General features: G+C 45.2%; 1 protein-coding gene across 5 annotated transcripts; it reads right to left on the bottom strand.

Moving 5' to 3' along the window:
• Positions 1-502: 502 nt before the first annotated feature.
• On the bottom strand, positions 503-20,428 carry SLC25A38 (solute carrier family 25 member 38). Of its 5 annotated transcripts, none has more exons than XR_007355044.2 (10): positions 20,367-20,423; positions 14,728-15,131; positions 14,032-14,108; positions 10,763-10,884; positions 9,993-10,077; positions 9,183-9,362; positions 8,104-8,272; positions 7,159-7,325; positions 1,538-1,717; positions 503-1,458 (listed from the first exon to the last, which is right to left on the bottom strand). XR_007355044.2 is itself a non-coding variant. In XM_075125665.1 (10 exons), exons 5-10 carry the CDS (start codon positions 10,882-10,884, stop codon positions 1,595-1,597), a joined length of 846 nt encoding a protein of 281 aa, XP_074981766.1. In that variant the 5' UTR covers positions 11,055-11,185; positions 14,032-14,108; positions 14,874-15,131; positions 20,367-20,421; the 3' UTR covers positions 503-1,594. The 5 variants fall into 5 exon arrangements, 4 of the variants coding, with proteins under 4 accessions (XP_074981766.1, XP_048694838.1, XP_048694839.1 ...); XM_075125665.1 differs by adding an exon at positions 11,055-11,185 and having other exon boundaries at positions 503-1,717; positions 14,874-15,131; positions 20,367-20,421; XM_048838881.2 differs by having other exon boundaries at positions 503-1,717; positions 20,367-20,428.
• Between the last annotated feature and the right edge of the window lie 3,726 nt (positions 20,429-24,154).

Raw genomic sequence — 24,154 nt, 5'->3', positions numbered from 1 at the left:
CAGCACCAAGTCTCAGAGCTCAGGTCAACTGACTCAGGCTTATGCTATAGGGCTAAAAATAACCCAGGGAGCAGGGAGGGCCCAGGCTCCAGGAGAGGAAGCCCAAATGCCTACACAGCTATTTTTAGCCCCAGAACACAAGCCTGCATCACTTCAACTGGGCTCAAATTTGCTGTGGTGGCTTGTTTTTTTGTTGTTGTTGTTTTGCCATGTAGACAACCTGACTGTGCCTCTCCTGCAGTCTCCCGCAAGGCTGTTTGCCCTCATTGCTTTAGTAGAACTGGTCCCCATGGAAGTCTATTGAGCTGTGTCTCACCTCATCCCCCACCCCACACACCAGGGAGTTTGTTTTCCATCTGTTTCTTAGGTGTCCTAGTGTTTTTTAAAAAAGAGAAAGGCACTGAAACTAAGACCAAAATATTCCCCTCCCTCCCTTGGAAAGAAAGAGAAAGGAGATGCTAGTCCATTTTGCAGCCACAAATGTAAATGACAGTGCAGAATACAACCTTCTTGCATATGTTTTATTATAGACACATTTACATCCATTGCAGTTAAACCTGGATAATAGTCCAAAGCTACAGTTCAATTTAAACAGTGCAAGAAAAACAGCTGATACAGAAAGGCTGCAAATGGAGTTTCAAAAAAGACTCCATTTCTCAAGTCCTTTTTCTGGCCTTCCATCTCTCTTAGCTAAGTCATATTTCAAGACAGTCAGTGCTTTTGCTCTGCCATGGTAGTCATGTGGGTAGGCATAACAAATGCCTATAGACAAAGAATAAAGCCAGTGGAAAATGTCTTCTTCCACGACATTGGGTCATGCTGTGGGAAATACAACCTAAAGCACAAGGGAAGAGACGTAAAGGCCTTTGCTGCAAGCCATAACGGAGATGTCAGTTAGGTTCCCAGCTATGTTATCCAACATCAAAGCTCCTGTGCAAGGTATGGTAAGACTGCATTTCCCAGCATTCCTTTCAGCCATACATTTCCCCCCTCTCTCACTCTAATACATGTATTAATACATTAAGCAAACTCTGAAACAAATGGTTACACTGTGCCCCTCATAGCATTCTCCTCCATACCTTCCCTCTGGGTGCAGAAGCAAACGACACTGACAGATAACAGGATGAGTGTCAGATGGCACATGGCCTGGGATCGTAGACTGGGTACACCACCAGGTTAGAAAGTTGCTGAGTTCTGTAGTCCAAGTCCAATCACTTCTTCTCCAGATGGCTTCTGTGCAAAGGCTTCTCAGGGCACACAGGACTATTCTGAAGGGATTTCTTTCAACAGCCTTTACCGTAACCACGTAGTTCGTAGGATACTGAAACTTTCCCATCTTCCAAGGAAGTTGAATGAAACGGTCCTTCTGGAATGCTTTACTCTGAAGATGCAAAGTCAAAACCTTCTCTCCCCTACTTGCATTTGTGTCAGAGAGGGCGTGTTTTGCAGCCAGGTCCCCTGGATCAGAAATCATTAATCGCTTTACCACAGTGGAACAAAGATCCACCCCCGCAGAACTGGGAAATCTCCTGCTCACCTGGATGAGCTGGTGAGACATGAAGAGCTTAGGCTGGTCTCGTCCACTACAAGTCCTTCAGGATTTCAGCCCCATTTTTGCCATCATCTGCTCATATAAAGTCCATGCCATCGCTGCCATCAGAGTGCGCCGCAAGGCACGGGGGACACCGCCACGGAAAAAGCCAACCAGTCCATAGTCCTGCAGGAGAAGACAAAACAAACACTCACTTCATTTAATTCCTAGACATCTACTGGATGGCATAATCTATGGCTGCACTGAAATACATTCTGTAGTAGTCTCTAGTGCCTGAGAAATCCATGCTCACACAGCACTCAGCCAGAGGGACAGCAGCAGGGAAGGGATCTCTAGCATCACTCAACTGCAGTGACTCCTGCTGATGAAGGAACAGCAGTTACACCATGAGGCACGGTACACAACAGTAAGAAGACGGAGGGGAACCATAGGGCATGCAGGGAAAGCCCCACGTCTGCCAGCAGAAAAAAGGAGAAAAAGACAAGAAACAGGGGGACTGAGTCATCTATCTGCCGCCCCGACCAGGAAAACTGAGAAGTCTGCTGCTTGCCAGGAATTAGGATTCACGATGTGACGGAGAGACTGCCGAGACTCATCAAGCCCTCGGATCGCTACCCCTTCCTGCTTCTCCATGTGGGCACCAATGATACTGCCAAGAATGACCTTGAGCGGATCACTGCGGACTACATGGCTCTGGGAAGAAGGATAAAGGAGTTTGAGGCGCAAGTGGTGTTCTCATCCATCCTCCTCGTGGAAGGAAAAGGCCTGGGTAGAGACCGTCGAATCGTGGAAGTCAACGAATGGCTATGCAGGTGGTGTCGGAGAGAAGGCTTTGGATTCTTTGACCATGGGATGGTGTTCCAAGAAGGAGGAGGAGTGCTAGGCAGAGACGGGCTCCACCTAATGAAGAGAGGGAAGAGCATCTTCGCAAGCAGGCTAGCTAACCTAGTGAGGAGGGCTTTAAACTAGGTTCACCAGGCGAAGGAGAGCAAAGCCCTGAGGTAAGTGTGGATGTGGGATACCAGCAGGAAGCACGAGCAGGAGAATGCGAAAGGGGAGGGCTTCTGCCTCATACTAAGAAAGCAGGACAAACAGCAAGTTCTCAATCATAGAATCATAGAATATCAGAGTTGGAAGGGACCTCAGGAGGTCATCTAGTCCAACCCCCTGCTCAAAGCAGGACCAATCCCCAATTTTTGCCCCAGATCCCTAAATGGCCCCCTCAAAGGATTGAACTCACAACCCTGGGTTTAGCAGGCCAATGCTCAAACCACTGAGCTATCCCTCCCCCAAAGTGCCTATACACAAATGCAAGAAGCCTGGGAAACAAGCAGGGAGAACTGGAAGTCCTGGCACAGTAAAGGAATTATGATGCGATTGGAATAACAGAGACTTGGTGGGATAACTCACATGACTGGAGTACTGTCATGGATGGATATAAACTGTTCCGGAAGGACAGGCAGGGCAGAAAAGGTGGGAGAGTTGCATTGTATGTAAGAGAGCAGTATGACTGCTCAGAGCTCTGGTATGAAACTGCAGAAAAACCTGAGTGTCTCTGGATTAAGTTTAGAAGCGTGAGCAACAAGGGTGATATTGTGGTGGGAGTCTGCTATAGACCACCAGATCAGGGGCATGAGGTGGATGAGGCTTTCTTCCAGCAACTAATGGAAGTTACTAGATCGCAGGCTCTGGTTCTCATGAGAGACTTCAATCACCCTGGTATCTGCTGGGAGAGCAATACAACGGTGCACAGACAATCCAGGAAGCTTTTGGAAAACGTAGGGGACAATTTCCTGGTTCAAGTGCTGGAGGAACCAACTAGGGGCAGAGCTCTTCTTGACCTGCTGCTCACAAACCGGGAAGAATTAGTACTGGAAGCAAAAGTGGATGGGAACCTGGGAGGTAGTGACCATGAGATGGTCGAGTTCAGGAGACCCTGGACTTCAGAAAAGCAGATTTTGACAACCTCAGGGAACTGATGGGCAGGATCCCCTGGGAGAATAACATGAGGGGGAAAGGAGTCCAGGAGAGCTGGCTGTATTTTAAAGAATCCTTATTGAGGTTACAGGGACAAACCATCCCGATGTGTAGAAAGAATAGTAAATATGGCAGGTGACCAGTTTGGCTTAACAGTGAAATCCTTGCGGATCCTAAACACAAAAAAGAAGCTTAAAAGAAGTGGAAGATTGGACAAATGACCAGGGAGGAGTACAAAAATATTGCTTGTGCATGCAGGAGTGAAATCAGGAAGGCCAAATCACACATGGAGATGCAGCTAGCAAGAGATGTTAAGAGTAACAAGAAGGGTTTCTTCAGGTATGTTAGCAACAAGAAGAAAGTCAAGGAAAGCGTGGGCCCCTTACTGAATGAGGGAGGCAACCTAGTGACAGAGACTGTGGAAAAAGCTAATGTACTCAATGCTTTTTTTGACTCTGTCTTCATGAACAAGGTCAGCTCCCAGACTGCTGCACTGGGCAGCACAGCATGGGGAGGAGGTGACCAGCCCTCTGTGGAGAAAGAAGTGGTTCGGGACTATTTAGAAAAGCTGGACGAGCACAAGTCCATGGGGCCGGATGCGCTGCATCCGAGAGTGCTAAAGGAGGTGACGGATGTGATTGCAGAGCCATTGGCCATTATCTTTGAAAACTCATGGCGATTGGGGGAGGTCCCGGATGACTGGAAAAAGGCTAATGTAGTGCCCATCTTTAAAAAAGGGAAGAAGGAGGATCCTGGGAACTACAGGCCAGTCAGCCTCACCTCAGTCCCTAGAAAAATCATGGAGCAGGTCCTCAAGGAATCAATTCTGAAGCACTTAGAGGAGAGGAAAGTGATCAGGAACAGTCAGCATGGATTCACCAAGGGCAAGTCATGCCTGACTAATCTAATTGCCTTCTATGACAAGATAACTGGCTCTGTGGATGAAGGGAAAGCAATGAACGTGTTGTTACTTGACTTTAGCAAAGCTTTTGACACGGTCTCCCACAGTATTCTTGCCAGTAAGTTAAAGAAGTATGGGCTGGATGAATAGACTAAAAGGTGGATAGAAAGCTGGCTAGATTGTTGGGCTCAATGGGTAGTGATCAATGGCTCCATGTCTAGTTGGCAGCCGGTATCAAGTGGAGTGCCCCAAGGGTCGGTCCTCGGGCCGGTTTTGTTCAATATCTTCATAAATTATCTGGAGGATGGTGTGGATTGCACCCTCAGCAAGTTTGCAGATGACACTAAACTGGGAGAGGTAATTACGCTAGAGGGTAGGGATAGGATACAGAGGGCCCTAGACAAACTGGAGGATTGGGCCAAAAATAATCTGATGAGGTTCAACAAGGACAAGTGCAGAGTCCTGCACTTAGGACGGAAGAATCCCATGCACCGCTACAGACTAGGGACCGAATGGCTAGGCAGCAGTTCTGCAAAAAAGGACCTAGAGATTACAGTGAACGAGAAGCTGGATATGAGTCAACAGTGTGCCCTTGTTGCCAAGAAGGCCAATGGCATTTTGGGATGTATAAGTAGGGGCATTGCCAGCAGATCGAGGGACATGATCGTTCCCCTCTATTCGACATTGGTGAGGCCTCATCTGGAGTACTGTGACCAGTTTTGGGCCCCACACTACAAGAACGATGTGGAAAAATTGGAAAACGTCCAGCGGAGGGCAACAAAAATGATTAGGGGACTGAACACATGACTTATGAGGAGAAGCTGAGGGAACTGGGATTGTTTAGTCTGCAGAAGAGAAGAATGAGGGGGGATTTGATAACTGCTTTCAACTACCTGAAAGGGGGTTCCAAAGAGGATGAATCTAGACTGTTCTCAGTGGTAGCAGACGACAGAACAAGGAGTAGTGGTCTCAAGTTGCAGTGGGGGAGATTTAGGTTGGATATTAGGAAAAACTTTTTCACTAGGAGGGTGGTGAAACACTGGAATGCGTTACCTAGGGAGGTGGTGGAATCTCCTTCCTTAGAAGTTTTTAAGGTCAGGCTTGACAAAGCCCTGGCTGGGATGATTTAGTTGGGGATTGGTCCTGCTTTGAGCAGAGGGTTGGACTAGATGACCTCCTGAGGTCCCGTCCAACCCTGATATTCTATGATTCTATGAACAAAACCACTTCAGGTCCCTTAATATAGTGACCAGCCTCACTTCAGAATTTTGTGTCAGTTAATATTTACAGAATTGTCCACGAGTGTTTTTAAAGCTCTGCCTAGGATTTACATTCACTGAGCAGAAAGAAAAGGAGTGGCACCTTAGAGACTAACCAATTTATTTGAGCATGAGCTTTCGTGAGCTACAGCTCACCTCATCGGATCAGAAAGAGAAATTCTGAATGGGAGCAAATATACTCTAAGCAGAGGCATGGCTGAAATCCAGATTCAAACAGACTCAAACTTTAAGGAGGAGGATTGATATGGACCTGAGCTGCAAAATTCAGCTCCAGAGCTTTCACTCTGAGTTTGCAGGCTCTCACTTGCAACAAAGAAACAGTCTAGCCAAGAGTCATCTTATCAGCAAGGTAACCCAATGTCAGGACAACTGTAACTCAACTCTGATTTTGTGTAAAATCACAGGAGTTGTGAATCACATACTGGGCTAGCATCCAACGGACATACATCTCTGGGGCCAAATACAGGTCGATGAGTGCTCCACTGGGGTATCCATTCCCTGCATCCCCACCCAGTTCCTTGGATAACAGATCTGTACATTCATTTATTGCTAGTGTTCAAAGGACAGATAATTGTTTTATAGCCCATTTATCCTTGACACTCATGTTTACAAAGGAGCATATTACAAAAATCCTCTTTCCTCAGTCTGGCAATCACAGGAGTACTACAGTGATAAGCCATGGGTGCCAGCAGCCCAGGACTGGGTACAACCAGATCCTGCAAGGTTATTTGCTAACACAATTGAAATCAGTAAGTACATTCTATTAACAACAGTCTAAGGGTAAAAGTGCTTTTTATAACGGAGTGAAGAAAGGTGAAGTGAAACCTGTAGTCATACGATGGCTCAGGAGACAAGTTAAGATTATGTGTGAGGGGTGAATGTAACATACCCAAATGTGTATGACTGTCATTCCCTTTTTATTCACTCACTCCCCATGCTCAGCTAGAGAGAGAGTGTTTGTTTTTCCAAAGGATTTGTCCTATGTACATAGGTAAGGGATGATGGAGCACCAGGAATAACCAGGTGGTGGTGAAGTTAACTGTCTAGCACATTAATTTTCATACCGCTCAGAAGGAGCAAGAAACAAACAGTAGCATGTTGGGAGCTGTCTGCTCCCAAGCATGCTGATGTGAATATCTGCCCAATGGGGTGGATATCTGCCCAATGGGAACTGGACTCAGACTACCAACCAGTCATCAGATGGGAGTAACTTCAGTCACTGCTGACCCAGGCTGTATATGAACCAGTGACTAAGAGGTGACGAGTTCACTCTCCCATAGCATAACACAGAGGAAACATTTCAGAAGCTACATTGTGTTCACATTACTATACCTAGTAATGACTCATTTGAAGGTCTGCTTTAGAGATGAAGGCAAGAACCTTCTTATCAAATCTCTGGTGAAGTGACCAGAACTGAGGTTACATTCACACAATCTTCTCAGCCTCACCTTGAAGATTGAGGCAATGGCCTGCCCTATCCAGTGGTATTTTTCAGATGTCAGCTGCATGTGGGTTTTGATTACATCAGCAGGCTGTGTCGCCAACGAAGCCAGGATTCCAGCAAAGATTCCGCAGCTGAAGTTCACTAAGGGGGTGAGCGCTGGATCAAACTGGTCTGGAATGGAAAAAGACGCAGCTTAGTCAGACATAATACAGTACAATTCTGTTCCGTAGATAGTGACTTTCTTATAAACCGTATCCCAGACTAAATAGTTACCAAATTATGAAGTAGATAACTGAGGAAGAGATATCACAGGCATAGAGAAGAGACTTTTCAAAGGAGATTAGAAAATAGACACACCAATGCTAATTTTAGCTAAAAAAAATCACTTCCACTGGGACAGAATTTGACAAACACACAGAGCTAAAGAAAGGCTGGTTTAGAGGGCAGAAGCTGCAGAGGAGAAGGCTATCATACCAAAATCAGGCAAGTCTCAATTTAGCAGAGATTGCAGGAATGTTGGGGAATTATACAGTGGGCATGAAAATGAGCAACTGGCAATGTCAGATGTTGAGCAAGTTTTCCTTATACACAGTTCTGCCAAGTCCTCATCCCTAACCCACAGTACCCCCTGCTTGGTAACTGCATCCCTGAAGTATCTGTCTCATACTTTGCTCGTAGGCAAACTCAACAGATCACCATGAAGTGTGCAATCTAGACCGGAGTCCCCTGAGCACCAACGTGAGGCCCACATCATTTTCATTTGACACGCCTCCAGAACGTGAACATCCAGTTCTCTACAGGTGGAACACTAATACCCCACCTAAGCCCTACAAGGGATTGATTTAACCACCGAGAAAAAGGCCAAAGTAAAGCATGTGGACAGAAACGGAAGGATGCTTGGAGTGAGAACCACCACATTCTGTGTTATTACATCCACATTCAGCCTTACCCTGAGGCATAACTTTTTTGGTCTGGGTGTAGAACATCAGATAGATGCCAGAAAAGGGTGCATCACGCAGGAGCGTCGCAGTCAGCCCACAGAACAAGCCCCGGGCCCCTTCTGTCCGATATATATTCCTCAAGGCTCCATACACACTCTCATAGCCATACTTCCCACTCTGCAGAGGACACACAAAAATGGTTACCTACATGTCAGATATAGGGTCCCTTGTGCTGGGAGATCATTACTGAGCAAGCCTTGAAGTGAAATCACCTCTCTACACACAAAGGAGTAGACACTTACCTCCGACTCCTAAATGCTTCAGATACACCACCACATGGGCAACCAGTCAGATTTCTCCTTTCCCAAGGCCAATCATATATTGTAGTTACAGAATATTTCTAAGTATATACACGAGGCGAGATGACATAGGAACTATTCCAGCGACATCACAGCAGGCCCAGAGAGCAGCTGTCTTGCTACATTGTCAGCAACAGAGCTTCCCACATGTTTTATCATGGCTATTTTATCAGCTACTTCTGTAGCAATTTACTTCTCCCACTCCATCCACTTCCACTGGCTGGAAGATTTAATCCCAGTCTCCTCGCAGGGCTAAGCATGGTGCCTCCCCAGCAACCCCCACCAAGGATGCAAGAGATAAGGAAGGGAATTTGCACTTTATCTCCTGCATGGCAGATCTGTGAAATGGACCTAATACATATAAAATAAATATACACTATACAGACCAGCTTTGCAAGAGTGTTAACAGCCCAAGATACATCCACTCTCCCCCACTCCTGCCATCATGATGATGATAAAAATTTTATTTCTTGCTGAGCAAGTAAAATATAAAAGCTACTTGCCCCAGGTGTGTGAGCGTGGAGAATTTTTCAGCCCATCTAGGTTTCAAACCATACCCATCATTGCAGTATTTAAGCACCTTACGCAGTATAGAAGCAGCAATCAGGGATCTCAGTTTCTCTATCCCTGATATCCAAGACAGAAGAATTTTTTGTGCTACAGGAGAAGGTATGATGATATCACAACACAACAGAAAGTTCTAGGAGTATGAAAATTGTGACACTCACCTCATACCGTGTCTTCACCACGGTTATGGGCAACATGCAAACACCTGCTACTGTGCGGGAGCTAATGCCCAGAAAGACAGACTCTAGGGCTGTGGGGGAGCGGTCTGAGAGAAAGTACTGTTTCATCTTGTACAAGGTGCTGAAGTAAATTCCGACCCCAGGGATGCATCTTGCGAAGGACTGCAGAAGAGTGAAAAATGGAGAGAAATTAGGAGGGAGCAAGAACACACTACAGAACACTAATACAAGGGTGTGTTAAGCCAACTGGGAAGCTTCAGGCCCAGGGGATGGTCGCTGAAAAGAAAGAGCTGGCACTCTGAAGAAAGGAGAAGAGGTGAAGAGCAAAATCATGACTCCACTGAAGTCAGAGTTTTGCTATTGACTTTAATGGGGCCAAGATTTCACCTAAAGACTCCATCCCCAAGTACATGCACATTCAGGAACTGAAAAAGGCTTAGGCCAGTGCACCATTTATTACCATATTTAGTAATAAATATCTATAAAAATCTTGGCCTATATATCTGTAGACATGGCTTCCTCTCAGCACTGCATGGCCTAAGTAACATAGACAGCTACCTCCCAGTTTCAAAAGTGACTTGGGCACTTAGGAACCTTAGACCCACTGCCCTTCAGTGAGAGAGACTTAGGCTCTTAAGTGCCTAAGTCACTTTTGAAAATAGGACAGCCGTCTAAGTCACTTTGGCCTTGCAACACTGAGTGGAGCAACATTTAAATACCTTTTAAAATTCTAAACCATACTTACTAACACATGCTAGGTAAGAAAAAGTCAGGGTTAAAATAGTCACTTACTGGTGAGACCCCTTTCCAGAGCCCTAGGAAGCTTTCAGTGCGAACAACCCTAATGAACAAAGCTACCATCCCAACATGACCTGACCTAGAAGGAAAACAAGAAAGGAATTACATAGATATATTGCAGCAATTAACCCATGGGACCAATCCTACAGCCCTGCTCTAGTCCTCCCTCACCCACCCAGAGCACTCCAGAGATATACCTGTGTACTAGCTATAACACCTTTAGAAGCTCTTTCTCTATTCAGCCTATTCTTCCTTGTTCAGTAAACCTGTCTCCATCCATAGTTTACTATGCCACAATCACTCCCACTGGGATAATCTATGGATTTTGACAGCATAGTTAGCATCAGCCTATGGAAGCAACTATGATATCACAGTTTACTATTTCTGACATCATAGTTCATCACCACCGGAGCAACTGTAGATTAACAATGGATGGGGTCATGGATGAATATATGAGGCAAGAGGAAGAGGTTGGTTAGATATTGACACACCAGTTCCCTATGGGGCAAAGGTATGTAGCAGTCATATGGGATTTTCCAGAGCACGGTGGGCATCAGTGAAACCACATGGGCCTACCTAGGACAGCTGCTTCAACAATGAATGCAGTGCTCTCAGCTATACGCTTCCCAATGCTATGACTGAATATCACTAGGGTAGAGCTCAGGAGAATAGGGTCTCACTACCATCTTTCACTTTGTAGGCTCCTTCAAAATACCTCCCCTCCCACACACATACCCCGAACAATAGAAGCTTCAAGCACTTACCCATTGATGGAAGGCTGCAGGGTCTGCAGCCGGGTTTTAAGCAGATCTAGGGGCTGGAAGAGAAGGGTGGAGCAGGTCCCACTGATGGAACCGCACACAAAGGCCTTTAGCACTGGATGCATCTGAAAGAGAAGTCCTGGCTTTAAAAAAAAAGTCTCATATAAAGACTTAACTGGAAAAAGCGCAGGAAGAGATGAGTATTCACTAGTTCTGTGGGTGATTTCTGAAGGCAGGGGGAGCATTTGGTGGATGAACACTGAGCAATAGCAGTTCAATGTGCAGGAATAGTTACCTAAAACCTTCTGAAGTGCACATGCACACACTCCGTGAAAGGTGTTACAAGTGCTTTTTAATTTATCTTCATGGATTTCCTCCTCACTGTTGTGCACTCATATACTACAGTGGAGGGTGCAGTATAAGGACCTGAACAGAACAGAACAGAACAGAACAAAAGCATGTATTGGAATAAGAACATAAGAGTGGCCGTACTGTGTCAGACCAAAGGTCCATCTAGCCCAGTGTCCTGTCCTCTGACAGTGACCAATGCCATGTGCCCCAGAGGGAATGAACAGAACAGGTAATCATCTAGTGATCCATTCCCTGTCGCCCATTTCCAGCCTCTGGCAAACAGAGGCTAGGGACAACACCCTGGCTAATAGCCATTGATGGATCTATCCTCCATGAACTTATCTAGTTCTTTTTTTGAATCTTGTTATAGTCTTGGCTGTCACAACATCCTCTGGCAAGGAGTTCCACAGACTGACTGTGCGTTGTGTGAAAAAATATTTCCTTTTGTTTGTTTTTAAACCTGCTGCCTATTAATTTTATTTGGTGACCCCTAGTTCTTCTGTTATGAGAAGGAGTAAATAACACTTCCTTATTTACTTTCTTCACACCAGTCATAATTTTATAGATCTCAATCATAGCATCTACAGAGGTGAAAGGGACAGCTGCAATGCAAAATATAGAATACACAGCAGGCTAGAGAAATCCAGAAATAATTCTTGCTCTACAGAGCAGATGATAAAAAGTGAGGAGTTACTTGGAGGGTGTTGGGATGTGCTCAAAGCAAAGTACAATGTCTTCTCAGCAGAAGATAAAGAGACTGTGGAAATGCAGAGTTCATTAATTTTCCTCTCTTTCTCCTCACCCCACTCCTTGAGCTCCAAATCTTGCTCTTGAGGCAGGTTCTTTCCTGATCCAAAGAGGACTTAAGCATAAGCCACAAAGCAAGCAGCAGGCTTACTGTAAATAAAACCACCTCACATGATTCCCAAGAGACAAAGAGCTTCTGTGCCCTCCACACAGAGCCACATCAGAGAACACATCCTCCTAACATAACGCCACCCGGACACACCAGAGAACCTCAGACTAGCGTTCATGTTTTCAGCTTCGCTTGACGTGTGTTTAGCTGTAATAATAAGTCGTTTAGATCCCAGTAGCTTCTAATGTTTACTTTAGTTAGAGCATCTTTCTCTCACTAATGGATATCACCGGACTCCCATGTGAGGCTCCTCAAGCATTATCATCATTAGAGTATTAAACAAGGTACAGGCCATAAACAATAAGCTTTCCCCCATTCTGTCTTGGCAGTGGCCTAGCTGAGGCATTATGATAATTATGAGCTCTTCTGTGGGGAAAGGAAAAAAGACTTAAAAGGCTACACACCCTGCACTCGAGGTCCCTTAAGGACCTGGTTTTCCTGTATACCCAGCACAAGGCACTAGAGAGCAGAGGGATTCTCCCCTCCAAGTACAGACCTACCCACCCCACTTAGCCAGGACAAGAACGTGCCCGGCTGGGCCGGACAGAAGATTACAGCAGGGGTCCCCCATCCACGTCCTGGCCCAGCCTAGCCCTGCTCAGCTTGGGAGGGGGGCTGGGATCGCAGGCACGGGGCAGCGGTATCTTCACAGGCTCCCCCCAGCCACACCAATCACTCTCCTCATCACCACTTGCGGGCCCGCCCGGGACGTTCACAGCAGCGGGAAAGGCAGTGATGTCAGATTTCAGAGAAGCAGCCGTGTTAGTCTGTATTTGCAAAAAGAAAAGGAGGACTTGTGGCACCTTAGAGACTAACAAATTTATTTGAGCATAAGCTTTCGTGAGCTACAGCTCCCTTCATTGGAGGCATCTGATGATGTCAGAGGCACCCCTCCGGAGCCCGCCAATCCCAGTAGGTGAGCTCCAGCCAATCAGGAAAAGGGAAGGGCCCAGAGTTCTGTTAACTCTTTCCCCCACCCCGGGTCTGAGCAGGAGAGGCAGCTGCACGCCAGGCTCGCTCCGGGCCGGGCTGTGTTCGACCCTGCGGTTCAGAGCGCCCCGGGGCAACCTGTAGCCGCCTCGCACTCCGCCATACACACTGCGACAACCCTAAAATGCCCCGCACCCTCCTCTGCTCCTGCAGTACCACAATGTGCTGCCCCACCCCTGCACTTATCTGTGTGCAGTCCAGCAGTACGCTGCGTTATCCTCCAGCCTGTACCATGCACCCTCCCCTCTGATCTCCTAGTGCACTGTCCTGTGCATCACCACACAATCCTCCCCATACACTGACACTCAACTAACAGCACATCCTTCCCCTGCGCTGCACTCCCATCCATGCTATACCTTGCAATCCCCTATATATCAACTGTACTGCTCACCATGTGCCATGCAGCCTCTACAAGACATTTCATTGGACCTACCCCCATTATATACCATCTACTCCCCGTGATATTGTAACTCAGTGCTATACAACCTCCACTACTCTGCACTGCCCCGCTCTGTATGTCATGCAGTTCTCCTACTGCACCCCAGTACCAGGCACATCCACTGCACTGCACTGCACTCCACTCCACCATATGACACACGAGTTTTCTGGCTCCAGTCATCGTGCAGCCTTGCACATATCACACTGCATATTGCATATCCTCTACACACTGTGAGACACTCAGCACTGCTCCCCATTGTAAGCCACACAACCTGTAATACCGAACTGCAGCCCCCCACCATGCAACAACCCCAGCGTGATCTCTTCTGAACAGAAAAGACTGGATTTCTCTACATGAACTCGCTCAATTTCCAGTAAGAAAAATCCTGCAATGCCCAACACAGAAGACTTCAGAAAACACGAGCATGGAAAGGTGACTCTTAAAGGGACAAATATACACTGGGTTTTTCAGGATGATAGGACATCACTGTCATTCCTTCACTTCTCCAGATTTTCCATTCCAGGGATTGTGGCAAACAAACAAAACCACACACATCACCCTTTTCCATTTCCTTACCATTAGTGTTTCCATCTTGTCTCCTACATCTTGACCCTGGAGCAGCGGAGGCCTGGTTTCCTGGATCATTTAAGAAGCTGGACACATAAATGAGGGGATGATGTTTTATAACTAGTTAAAACAGATTTCTCCCCACCCGCTCCTTCCTGGAGATAGGAAAGAATTGGGTCTGAACAGGGGCCAGCAAGCAATCAAAGTCTGTGACAGTTTAAGTGATCATAATTCTGATTGGCTCCTCCCAGAAGCGAAGAGGATTTCTTAATTCCAAACTCAAATCACATTTGGTGATTTTTTTTTTTTTTAAGTAAAAAGCACATCCGCAATTCAAGAGCAACACAGGAAAACAAAACACTTCGTTTGTGCCAGAAAAATAGAGACTACCCTAAAAAATTGGAATTATTTTACCCTTTGTTAATATTCAAGTATATACTTAGCACACGCGGGCACACACAAAGTTCCTTGATTTCTCTGCCTTTTCTGCTCTTTGCAGTTTCCTTCCCATCTGGTTATTTCCTCCCCCTCATTAAGCAGTTTCACCCCCATGAGGTGTCTGCCTTTTTAACAGTCTTTGTATTGACAATTCTTGTAAATCCCTCTTGCTTTTGAATACTTATCTCCCCAAGTGCTCCTTCCCAATCTTTACCAGGCCTTCCCGAGGTCAGATTTTACAACAAACCAAATGGCTTTTATATTCACCTTTAAACTCCAGGAATCCTCGTTTGTCGGATATTACATATGCATTTCCACAGCACCTAACACGGTGGTGGCTGGGCTTTCGTTAGTAGTCCGCACGCAGGCTGCTAGCCTTCAGACAATTTGCACTCCGCTTTCACTGCACTCACCAGATTGCTAGTCTTTTTCCACACTGTGCTTCCAGATTGCTCGCTCTTCTCTTCCTTGTATTGGTGGGTGCACACAGGAGAGTGGTGTTATTGCAGCTCTGTCATGTCAGCCTCCTCTGAATCAACGTAAGATCCTTGACACAGAGCTGCGTATGGGCGGCCAGTCGGCTTCCGGCGTGATAAAGCCTGCTTCATGCTCCATGCCAGAGTCACTCCTGCTGCAGCACGGGGATGACGCCAGCTGGTGAACGCTAGGTACTGCAGTCAGTTGTGACAAATATTCAATTTAACAAGAAAATGTTTTAATTTTGTTTCAAAATTTGCCATAACACTAACAAAATGTAATTGAACATTACATTTTCCTGAAAAAAAATCATTTTTAAGACAACCCCAGGGTGGGATACATTTTCAGCTGAAAAATTTCTAAGCAACCGCTTTTGCTAACTCTGTGCGGAAGCTAAAGAGGAAAAGGGGGATGAGGCATTGTAGAAACATGAGTATTTTACATTAGCTACCAAAGGAAGCTTCAGTCACATCTTTAACATAAGAAATCAGAATGATGGAACAAAATCAGGAATATCAGGAATAACATCTTTCAGATAGTTTTGTTAGTGTCCACAGTTCTGTGTGTGTGTATATATATATATATATATATATATATATATATATATATATTATCACTAGTAATACTGTTATATATATATATATATATATATATATATAAAAATTTCACATTACAGTATTACTAGTGTAAAAACAAATCTATGTTAAACTCGCTCAACCCTCATGATTCAAGGCATAAATCAACCTCTTACCACTGAGCGCTAGGAAGAAATTTCTCCTTTACACAAGTTGTTCCAAGGCAGTAGAAAGGCAAGCAGGCTAAACTACAGATTTATTTGGGTTTTATATAGAGAAGTCTTAATTGGTATTTAAGAAGAAGTCTGTGCGTCTACAAACACAAGAAAGGAAAGGAGTACTTGTGGCACCTTAGAGACTAACCAATTTATTTGAGCATAAGCTTTCGTGAGCTACAGCTCACTTCATCGGATGCATACTGTGGAAAATACAGAAGATGTTTTTATACACACAAACCATGAAAAAAATGGGTGTTTATCACTACAAAAGGTTTTCTCTCCCCCCACCCTACTCTCCTGCTGGTAATAGCTTATCTAAAGTGATCACTCTCCTTATAATGTGTGTGATAATCAAGGTGGGCCATTTCCAGCACAAATCCAGGTTTTCTCCCCACCCCGCACAAACCCACTCTCCTGTTGGTAATAGCTTATCTAAAGTGATCGCCCTCCTTACAATGTGTATGATAATCAAGGTGGGCCATTTCCAGCACAAATCCAGGGTTTAACAAGAACGTGGGGGGGGGGGGGAATAAACAAGGGGAAATAGGTTACTTTTTAAAAAGTAACCTATTTCCCCTTGTTTATTCCTTCCCCCCCTCCCCCTTCCTCAGACGTTCTTGTTAAACCCTGGATTTGTGCTGGAAATGGCCCACCTTGATTATCATACACATTGTAAGGAGAGTGATCACTTTAGATAAGCTATTACCAGCAGGAGAGTAGGGTGGAGGGAGAGAAAACCTTTTGTAGTGATAAACACCCATTTTTTCATGGTTTGTGTATATAAAAACATCTTCTGTATTTTCCACGGTATGCATCCGATGAAGTGAGCTGTAGCTCACGAAAGCTTATGCTCAAATAAATTGGTTAGTCTCTAAGGTGCCACAAGTACTCCTTTTCTTTTTGCGAATACAGACTAGCACGGCTGTTACTCTGAAACACAAGAAAGAGGAGATGCCCTTTAAAAGGCTGGTAAAAAAACAAATGATGTCACAATCAGTTCTTGAAAAGTGTTGTTTGACTTTATTTATAAGTGAAGGAAAATATACAAATCTCAAAGAGCTGACTTTCTCTGATCTTGTAACAAAGTGCTTGATAAGAATACAGAAAATAAAATCAAAACATGATAGAAAATAGTTTCTAGAAGTATTATAATAAAGCAAACTAGTTAAAAGGAACATCCTAAAGAGACTATATATATCATTTGTAGAAGGTGACTTAACTGCTATTGAGTAGGAAATGAGGTTTTGTTTGTTTGTTTGTTTTTTGATCAGGCAACTCAGGAGCATGGTATGGTATATAGCTTTTCTAGGTTGAAAGAGTCCCGCACGGAGATCAGAGTTAACAATCAGGTCACCCAATTGCTGGGTGTGAGAATGCAAGAGAGAGGAGAAATGATGGCAGTTTCTGCCAGCTATGGCTTTCCAGAGTACGTGACTAGTCACCCCAGCCTGGATCTTCTCTCCTTGAGGCTTGGGCTACACACAATTTTTGTACCAATTTAACTACTTCTGGTTTGTTTGTTTTAAAGTCACATCCCTAATCAAAAATAGTTAAATTGGTACAAAACCTGTTTAGCCCAGGCCTGATGTGCTGCATAGGTCTTATGTGGCCCTCTGCAGAGGGTGAATTTTACCCTTCAGAGTCTTCCAGTGGAGACAGTCTAAACTCCTAACATAAAAAACAAGCTGAATAATAACCTATACAAATTTTTCAGGCTGCACTTAAACATCATAAACAAGTTAAGTGCAGAAGCCCAAACAGTTTCCTTTGCAGGCTACCTCTGAAGTACTATCTACCCAGATAGGCTGCACATTGACATCAATAAATAAATCCCTAATATGCCACTCCATGCCATATCTGCGAAGACTTCCTTCATTGTTTGAATCATTAGAGAGTCTTCTGCTGGGTCACACAAAACAAAATCTTGTCCATCTCCTGGATAACAGCTCATCAGAGATTTCTTTCTGACTCCTACTAAGTGTTAATTGATAAAATTAAATTTGAGAATTTGTCAAAATATTTGTTAATTTCTTTAATTAACAGCCACTATCAAACAATGTTTTAGATGAGAAAATAATTTATTTATATGATAGTAGTGCCTTGAAGTCCCAGCTCCTTGTGTTATGCTGTGTACAAATGCACACTGAGATAGTCCCTGTCCTGAATATTTTATAATCTGAACAGGAAAGACAGACCAAGTGTAAAATAAATGAAGTATTATCACACCCATATTACATATGGGGAACTGAAGCATGGATTAAGTTCTTGCTCAAGGTGATCTTGGGAGCCTGTGGTCAATCTCCAATTTGGTACCTTAATCACCAGACAATCCTTCCTAACCATGGTGACTGAGGACCACATTTTGCTGCCATTTACCTTCCTTCCATTTCAGCTGGGCTCCCTGAGTGCAACTCAGAACAGAGGACCTGATCTTTCAGGTTTGGGGACAGAATGTAGCACTGAAAGTATTATGGGGCTAGTTGGAAAAAAACACAAACAAATAAATCTGAATATCTGTTTGTTAGCTCAACCTAATAAGACTAATCCCCACCACAACCTCACACACACACACCAGGGGAGACAGTGAAATGGTATCATGTAAAAGTTATTTAAAACAAAGGGTCAGCTGCCTCCTGAGTGCCCCCTTGTGACCAGAGGTCATTGTGTGGCACCTATCTCTGTTTTCCCTTCATAAGGGCCCCTTAAGAGCAGCACACCGGCTCTAATGTGGATAGCAGCTCCCCCTGTTGGGGCTAGTTTAGAAGCAGAAACAATTCTTTATTACCACCACCCTGGCTGAGACCAGTTTATTTTGGGACCCTGAGGACTGTTCAGAACAAGTTCTGTTATTAAAGTCCATCTCCACGTTACTTCGCTCTGGTGTCTTCCCACGTAGCCAGAGCTCTTCTGTCCTAGTCTGTTCTCAGCCTGTCCTCCCAGATCTTCCTAGCTGGAGCTCAGCCTTCTAACTTTGACTTTAGGCTTTATAAAAAGCTGTTTAATAAAAATATCAGTATTGCCAACCACAAGCATTCAATAACCATGAATAACACCCTCAAAAATCATGAGAGTGGTTTAAAAATAATGAGATTTTTAAAATATATACATTTTGGGGCTTTTGTTTTTTCTCCTGGTTTTTGAGCCTTCTGGGTTTACTCAGGGCACATTTTCAGGCTTTACTCCACAACTTTGAGGGCTACAAATTTTTTCTTTCAAAATGAAAGCTGAGATTCTCCTTCAGTCTTAATTCTAGCAGCTGGAGCTTTAATAAAAACATATCTGAGAGTTGGCAACACTGAAATAAAAATAACCTTAATGAAGTAATGTCAGAGGAAATTTGAGAAGAATCTATTTAATGTATTACATGTCTCTGGTTTCCTTCTCCAGACCTGAGGAAGAGCTCTGAGAAGCTCAAAAGCTTGTCCCTTCCACCAACAGAAGCTGGTCTAATAAAAGATATTACCTCACCCACCGTGCCTCTCTCTCTTATATCCTGGGACTAACATGGCTACAACAACACTCGACAATAGTGAAGTGAAACAGATCAAATCTATATCTTTAGAACTGTCTGAACCTCCCTAGGCCATTTATATGGCCTATGAATCTCTTTTCTTCAAAATCTCTGGAGTGTGGTGAATAGCTCTCATTTACCATGGAGATTCATGACAGATTTTTGGAAATGTATTATTTACAGCCAATTCTGCTCTCTTAATCAGTTTCCAAAAGGGACATAAAACAGAAGTTTTAAATGTTGGTTATGTGGCACTGACAAATTCCAAGTAAGCTACTGTACATCTGTCATATTCAAGGGTGTAATCTAGACCAGTGAGGGGTTGTGTCACTACCTGTCCTGCAACCCTGAGTGCCGCATAATGCTTTGATGTTGCAGCTCTCATAGGCGCTGACTCTGTGGGTGCTCAAGGGCTGGAGCATCCATGGGGAAAACGGCAGCCCACTTATAAGCTCCCCCCTACCCTCCAGCACCTCCCACCCGTCAGCAAGCCCCATGGATCAGCGCCTCCCCCTCCCTCCCGCAAGCAGCTGTTTCATGGTGGTGTGCAGGGAGGCTGGGAGGGATGGAGTGGAGACAGGGCCTGGGACAGAGCCCAGGGTTGAGCACCCCCCGGCACCTGTGATAGCTCCCAATCCAGGCCTCTCACAAACAGACTTCAAGCATACAGGTCACAGCTTGAGTGTCTGTGTATAGCTGTAGCCCTGGTCCAGCAGCTGGGACCCCATGAGCCTGTCAGCAACACACCAATCACACTCTGGATTCCACCAGCCTTGGTTACTAATTGCAGGGTGACTCCAACACAATCCCAGTCCTGAATTTTTCCAAAAACATGTTCTGCACTGTCCACCCCTCTCCGGTCCAGTTCAGATATCAAGGTTTCTTGCTCCTGACCAGTCAATATTCATCTGTTTCATACTTTAATTGGAGTCACCAAACAGTTTAAACACAACACTGGATGAGTTTAGATTAAAAAATAATACAAGTTTATTAATGAAAGAAGTTAGGATTTTAAGTTAATTCAAGAATGGTTACAAGCAAATAAAAGTGAAAACACATCGGAAAGTCTAAAACTTAAACTAGCAAGTTTTGGTTCAAGGCTTTGTTTAAGATGGTCTGTCTTACCCATAGTCTTCCAGCAAGATGGTGACTGTCCCTTTCCTTGGTCACGGTCTCTCCCAAAGACGGTGGTGCCTTTTCTTCTTAGGTGAAAGAGAGAGAGAGAGACCTGTTTAACAACTTTTGCCTAGGCAGGGCTGTGTGGTTTTGGATATGTGCTAACAACATCATAAGTTTACATATACTGTTGCTACATACAATTCACTATGATTTTACTGATCAGTTATTAGTTTTCAAACAATACCTCACAAGACATATTTTGTACAAAGATTACTACAATAGTGTGTAGGATGTGAATACGGGGTGCTTTCAGTCACAGCATCAATTGCCACAACTGTGATTTAGTTAATTTCTTTACATGCTCTGTCACATAAACCACTGAAATATCATTTCTTTTCCCATGACAGACACCAAGTTACATAGATAATATATCTGATTTGTCTAAAAATGCTTAAATAATAATAAAGGCCAACCCTAGGTCCCACTGAAGTTAATGACAAATCTCCAACTGGCTACAATGGGAACAGGATTTAGCCATTACAGTCTGTGGGCCCTGTCCTGAGAGGTGCTAAGTGCCCACTGACGTCAATGAGAAGTGAGGACATTCAGTATCTCGCATGGTCAGGTCCTACGTGAGTTTAGGAACATCGGAAATGTCATGTTAAATAAGAGCAGTGGTCCGTCTAGTCCAGTGTTCTGTCTCTGCAATAACCAACACCAGATACTCCAGAGGAAGGTGCAGCAAACTTCACTGTAGGACAGACTGGTAGGAAGGACAGTAGGACCAGCAACAGCCCAACCATGTTATCAAGAATGTCCAAAACTGGAGACTGGAGATATTGCTGCACCTGTTAATGCTGTAAAGGCAGCTTGGGTCTCTGCCACTGCCTTATTAAAAACCAGTTCAGGAACTTGCTTGCTATGGATTTTTACCAGGTTGGGTGCCACTTTTGGGTCAGTATTATGTTCAGTGACTCCTGGAACTGAGCTGTGCTAGACACCTGGGATGAGGAGCAGTTCCTCCAAAACTTCCAAGTATGAAGACCCTTCTTTGCCTCCAGAGGGCTTGCCCCAAAGTTGGAGCTCTGTTCACTGTAGCCAACAAGTGATGGTTACTCAGCAGAAGCTGACAACCCCAGATACAATGTCAGTCACTGGGATGCGCATTCAGGATTGGGAAGCCCACACTGGAGGCTGATGAGTTGCTGGTGTAATGGCAATACATAAAGTTCTGCAGGGTATTAAATCTGTAGCTAGGTTTGCAGCTGGCACAGGAATCTGGCCACTATTGTGGGAGGTGCTGACAGCAAGCTAATTCAGGCAAGCGGGTGGGGCCTTACTGGAAGCTATAATGTAAATGCCCTTAAGACAAATTCAGCTACAAACAGCAGAAAAGTTAGCCAATTTCTCTGTCTTCTCTGATCTTTGCAAATAATGTGATGCAAGATTCTTTTGATCTGGACCTGTTTTGAACCGACTGCCCACGTCTATCCCCTGCAGCCAGCTCCAGGACCAACTGAGCTCCCCAACTCCTCCTCCCGTCTCATGATGGCACTGACCCTTCCCCCTTCTCTGTCCCTAACTAGCCCCAAGGGACAAACTGACCAAGCCCTACCTCTTGCCTCCAGCCAGCCCCAGAGACTGATAGAGCCCCTGCGCTAGGGACCAACTGATCCCCTATCCATTCCCACCCACTGACAGGTTGTTGGGACCTGCCAACAGAGTCCCCAATGAGCTTCCCTCCTCCAGAAGACCCAGGGTGCCTTTCCCCTTCCACTATTGCTCAGCAACTGTGCCCTGGATGCTACTGTGATGTTGCACTCCATATGTTTTATGGAAATATGCTGATGAGTGTGAATATAATGTAACTGTAACATACTTTATGCAAAAGGTCTCTTGTATGGTACCATTACAAAGCTTATAATCTACTGAGTGTGTTCATCCTATTTGTATTAATGTATCATTCTTGTATCTGAAACTAGGTGTATGAAGTATAACTCTGGGGTCCAACTGTAATTATGCAAAGCGTGGGCTATTAATGGTGGTTTGGAATCTGGATGGCTCCCATTAACTAGGACAATTGCTTGTAAATGGCTCTGTTTACTTGCAAACCTTTCTGGGTGCGTGCGGGTCAGCCCTGGAATAATGGAGGGTGGGGTCTCACAGGACATCTGACCATGTCACCGGGTAATTAAATCCATTTTAAATCTGGTACTTTTCCATTTAGAAAGAGGGGTGGGGACCCAGAAAAACAAAAGATTCCCACCTTGGCCCACAGCTATAAAAGGGGATGGAACAGAACAAAGGGGCTGCCAGTCATGAGAAAACCCCTAGTTACCAGTGAGCTGAAACTAACAAGGACTGTACCAGGGGAAAGGATTGGGCCCAGACTAGAAAGGAATCTAGTCTGTGAGAGAAGCTTATTGGAACATCTCTGAGGGTGAGATATTACCTTTATCAGTTTCTTAATATATTAGGCTTAGACTTGCATGTTTTTGCTTTATTTTGCTTGGTGACTTTGTTCTGTCTGTTATTACTTGAAACCACTTAAATCCTACTTTGTATATTTAATAAAATCACTTTTGTTTATTCATTAACCCAGAGTAAGTGATTAATACCTGGGGGAGCAAACAGCTGTGCATCTTTCTCTATAAGTGTTACAGAGGGCGGACAATTTATGAGTTACCCTGTATAAGCTTTATACAGAGTAAAACAGATTTATTTGGGGTTTGGATCCCATTGGGAACTGGGTGCTGGAGATAGGTGACCTGCTGAGCAGTTTTTGGTTAAAATCTGCAGCTTTGCAGGGGGGAGGTGTGGACCAGACCTGGGTCTCTGTTACAGCAGGCTGGCGTGTCTGGGTCAACAAGGCAGGGTTCTGGAAGTCCCAAGCTGGCTGGGAAAACTGGCTCAGAGGTAATTCCAGCACATTAGGAGACAGTCTCAAGTGGGTCTCTGTGACCGAACCCATCACAGCTCCCTCCAACCCATCTATCAGGTACTGGCCAAGGCCGCCGCTTCACCCTCCTACATGTGCACCGTAGCAGGCTTTGCTACTAGATTGGTATAGTGAAAGTTATCTAAAAACATTAAAATGGCCATAATAAGTCAGATCAACAGTCTATCTAGCTTAGTACCCTGTCTTATGCCAGATGCATCAGAAGGAATGACCAGAACAGGTTATTATCCAGAGATCCATCCCCTGTCATCCAATCCCAGCTTCTGGCAGCCAGAGGCAGGGATGCTGAAACATGTGAGGCCAAGGGGTCATGACCCTCCCATTTTTGAAAGTGGACAGTCCTGTCCCGTCCCTTTTTGCCAAGGGCCCAGCCCCCTGCCCCTCCTCTTCACTCCTAAGGTCCTATACCCCGGCCAAGCCAGAAGCTGGAGCCCAGCCTGGATAAGAGTGGCCCAGGGAGCCACGGACCCTCTGTCTGCCCAGGGTGGGTGTGGGCCTGAGAGCAGCCCCTGGCCTGTGTCCCCAACCCCTTGCCCAGGGCAGATGGAAGGTCCCCGGGTCCCCACAGCTGTCTGTGCAGCTCTTTCCATGGCCCGGCTGTGGCTCTTTGGTCCCCAAGGCCCCATCCCCAGCCAGAAGCTGGAGTCAGGTTGGGGTAAGAGCCATGCAGGCAACCGTGGGGAGCCACAGACCCTCCACCTGCCCTGGGCAGGGGACCTGGGGCTGCTTTCAGGCCACTCCCCACCCTGGCGGGGTGGAGGGGTCCAGGTTCCCCAGTCCAGCTCTGCCAGGGGGTAGGGCCTTGGGGAAAGAGGAGGGCCAGTGCCGGGGGTGG

The sequence above is a fragment of the Caretta caretta genome, chromosome 2, assembly GCF_965140235.1.
Source record: "Caretta caretta isolate rCarCar2 chromosome 2, rCarCar1.hap1, whole genome shotgun sequence".
In the NCBI taxonomy this organism is placed as follows: Eukaryota; Metazoa; Chordata; order Testudines; family Cheloniidae; genus Caretta; species Caretta caretta.
The sequence above is the reverse complement of the archived record's forward strand: the minus strand, read 5'-3'. Positions and strand labels throughout refer to the sequence as shown.